General features: G+C 47.5%; 1 protein-coding gene across 1 annotated transcript in view; it reads right to left on the bottom strand.

Annotated features, from left to right (window-relative positions):
- The window catches only part of LOC146972957 (uncharacterized), an 82,546-nt gene continuing 79,580 nt past the window's right edge, over positions 1 to 2,966 (bottom strand). The window contains exon 18 of the mRNA XM_085799061.1: positions 1 to 838. Coding sequence (XP_085655187.1) covers positions 500 to 838 — 339 coding nt within the window. The 3' untranslated portion in view covers positions 1 to 499. The remainder of the gene's footprint in view (positions 839 to 2,966) is intronic.

Genomic DNA, 2,966 nt, shown 5'->3' with positions numbered 1-2,966 from the left:
GATCCAGGACCAGAATCATTAGATCAGTTTGTGATATTTAACAGAACGTCCCTGAAATGGAAGCTGGACCAGGAAGTAGCCTAAAGCTTTTATTGTGAAAGTCTCCAGCTGGTCTGAATGTTGATGTTTTGGAGGCGGAGCTAAGAGACAGCTGATTGGTCGACAGCTGATTGGTCGACAGCTGATTGGTCGACAGCCGAGAGTGACGTCATCACATCACTCTGTAACCGTTAGCGTTAGTGTTTCTGAACCGTGTGTGTGCGACGTTCGAGCGTCTCTTCTTCTTCTCTCCCGTCGACCTTGAACGTCTCACTCAGCTCCTCAGCCAATCAGAGCCGAGCCTGACTCCTCCCTCAGCCAATCAGAGCCGAGCTGAGCCGAGCCCGAAGCCCGACTGACTGAGCTGCAACAGAAAAAGGTGTGAAGGAGGATTTAGATGTTCGGCCCGTTACCCATGATGCCTCATGTCCGTCCGTCTGCAGCCGCGTCGTTGCTACGGCTACGGCTCCTCTTCCTGTTTGCTGCCTTGGCTCTGAAGCTCCGCCCCCTGGCTGCTGCCGTTCTTCTTCCTGTTTCCCTCTCGCCCGCCAACGCCAACGGCAACGGCCTTCGCGGTGGACGAGGACGAGGACGAGGACGAGGTGACCTTTAGGCTCTTGGACGTCTTGGAGCCGCGGGTCTTCTCCTTGGCGGCGCCGTCCAGCGGCAGCGTGGGGCTGGAGTGCGCCCGCTGCAGGCCGCCGTCGTCGAACAGACGAGACTCGAAGGCCGTCAGGTCCTCGTCGCCGCTCGCCATCTTGGCTCGGAGCAGCATGGCGTACGTACCGTAGCGCGTTTTCTGTGTGTGGGGGGGGGGGGGGGGGGCAGAGGAGAGAGACGGTTAGTGATGCAGACAACAGGATGTGATGTCACAGCAGAGGTGTGGCCTTTAACCTGTGACATCACAGAAACTCCCTGCTGTGATGTCATCAGTCCGACGGCGCCTGAATGCACCGTCTGACAGGAAGCTGAGGTCACGTTACTCAACTCGTTGCATAGATATATGTGACCCGATCCATCAGAATGAGTCACAGTGACCCAAATTTCAAAGTTGAGATTTTGGTATCAATGGAAATATTAGAAAATAATCTTTAAAATGATACACTAGTCAGAGTCACAGCTACATTTGATGGTTTTCGAGATGTGGCCATTTGAATTACGATCTCCTACTCTCTCATTCTGTTCTAAAACCTGAGAAAATAGCAGTTAAAGTTTTTGCCAGTGAATCTGGCGTCTGTTCCTGTACCACGTGATTACAGGCTCCCTATACGGCCCCTTGTTGTCATAGAGGTAGCATTCAATGACCCTCGGAAAGCAGGGAACCTCACAATTCAGTTGCTTTTTACAGCTCGTCTCTATCATAAACGGTTCAGAAGTTGTCATGTTTTGTTGACATTTTGTAAAACATGTGCAAGCGTGTACGTTCGGTTTAGCATCGTTGCTACGTTCGGGTTAGCATCGATGCTACGCTTTGTTAGCATCGATGCTACGCTCCGCTAGCGTCGATGCTACTCGGTTTAGCATCTGTTTCTGTATCCGTCCCTTCTCGCCATAGATGCAACATTCAATGACCGTCGGAAAGCGGAGAATCCCGCGATTCAGATTCAGTTTACAGCTCGTCTCTATCATGAACGGTTCAGGAGATATTTCATGTTTTGCACCGAAGCAGCGCTCATTTTCAGAGGGTTTAAGTTGCAGGTCAACTTTAATCATCATTTTCGTGCCTTTTCTCAATTATCTGGACTGTGAAACTTTGGGAGATTGTTTTTGAATGTCATTGCTTTGAAATTAGGGTAAAAAAATGTTTTTGATTTTCTATGGGTTTTCCATGTTATCAGCTGATTATCTAAAAATAGAACGTTGCGACTTCCGACTCATTTTGATGGAACGGGTCACATATACTGACTAGATGCCGCGTTCTGCTTCTCAGCGTACGTCAATAGCGCCGCCATCTTGGTCCGGGGTTCTGACCATAGACATATAAACGTCTGACCAGCAGTCAGACCAGTCAGACCCTTGTAGAACACATTTCAGTGTATTTATGCATGTGGGTGTGTGTCTGAGTATGTAAGTGTATGTTTAATACATAAAAACAAAAATTACAAAAAAAATTAAATTTTTTTGTTGTTGTTGTATCATAAATATGTGTCTGGCATTTATAATAAACCAAACGGCTTGAAAATCGGTTGAATATTCGATGAGTTGTGGTGATGTTAATGGTTGATAGACCTCTAATGCAGGAAGTAGACACGGCTTCCCCCTGACCAAGATGGCCGCCGCATTGACGCATTCCACTCAATAGAGCTGCCTGGGAACGCAGCATCTAGTCAGTATATCTATGAACGCGTTGGACGAGTTCCTGTCACGATGCGTTCGAGTGTCAGCAGAGAGTTGGAAACGGGACAACTGAGCCGGAGACAGACGGAGCTGCAGCCTGTCATCGCCTCCATCACCACGGCAACCACAAAGACTGAGCTCTGAGCTTCATCACCATCATCATCATCATCGTCGTCTTCTTCACCATCACCATCGTCTTTGGCTGTGTCCTAAATCCCTCCCTCATTCCCTCCTCCCTCACTATAGTGAATTCAATATAGTGACTCACTGGTCAAATGAAAAACACTTTCGGACACTACTCAACTGCACAGTTAATGACGTATTACGTTGCGTAATTAAAACGTTCCGACCGCGATCGTAACGGCCGGTGTAAGTAAAGCAATATATTAAGCGGCAATATATATTTAAGCATCAAAGATGTTAAATCAAACCCACATAGTTTGAAACAACGTTCAAAACACACACAGCCACTCACAACTAAGCATAAAGTCTGCTATCTTAATGCTAACGTATAATGTAAAACCTCATAGACGGGCTAACAGAAATTAACCTCGCTATCCAGAGTCTGTGGTCAGTTTATAACACTTGTT

The sequence above is a fragment of the Trachurus japonicus genome, chromosome 15, assembly GCF_045865225.1.
Source record: "Trachurus japonicus isolate A0001 chromosome 15, Traja_1.0".
In the NCBI taxonomy this organism is placed as follows: domain Eukaryota; kingdom Metazoa; phylum Chordata; class Actinopteri; order Carangiformes; family Carangidae; genus Trachurus; species Trachurus japonicus.
Note: the sequence above shows the minus strand (reverse complement) of the source record. Positions and strands in the feature narration are given on the sequence as shown.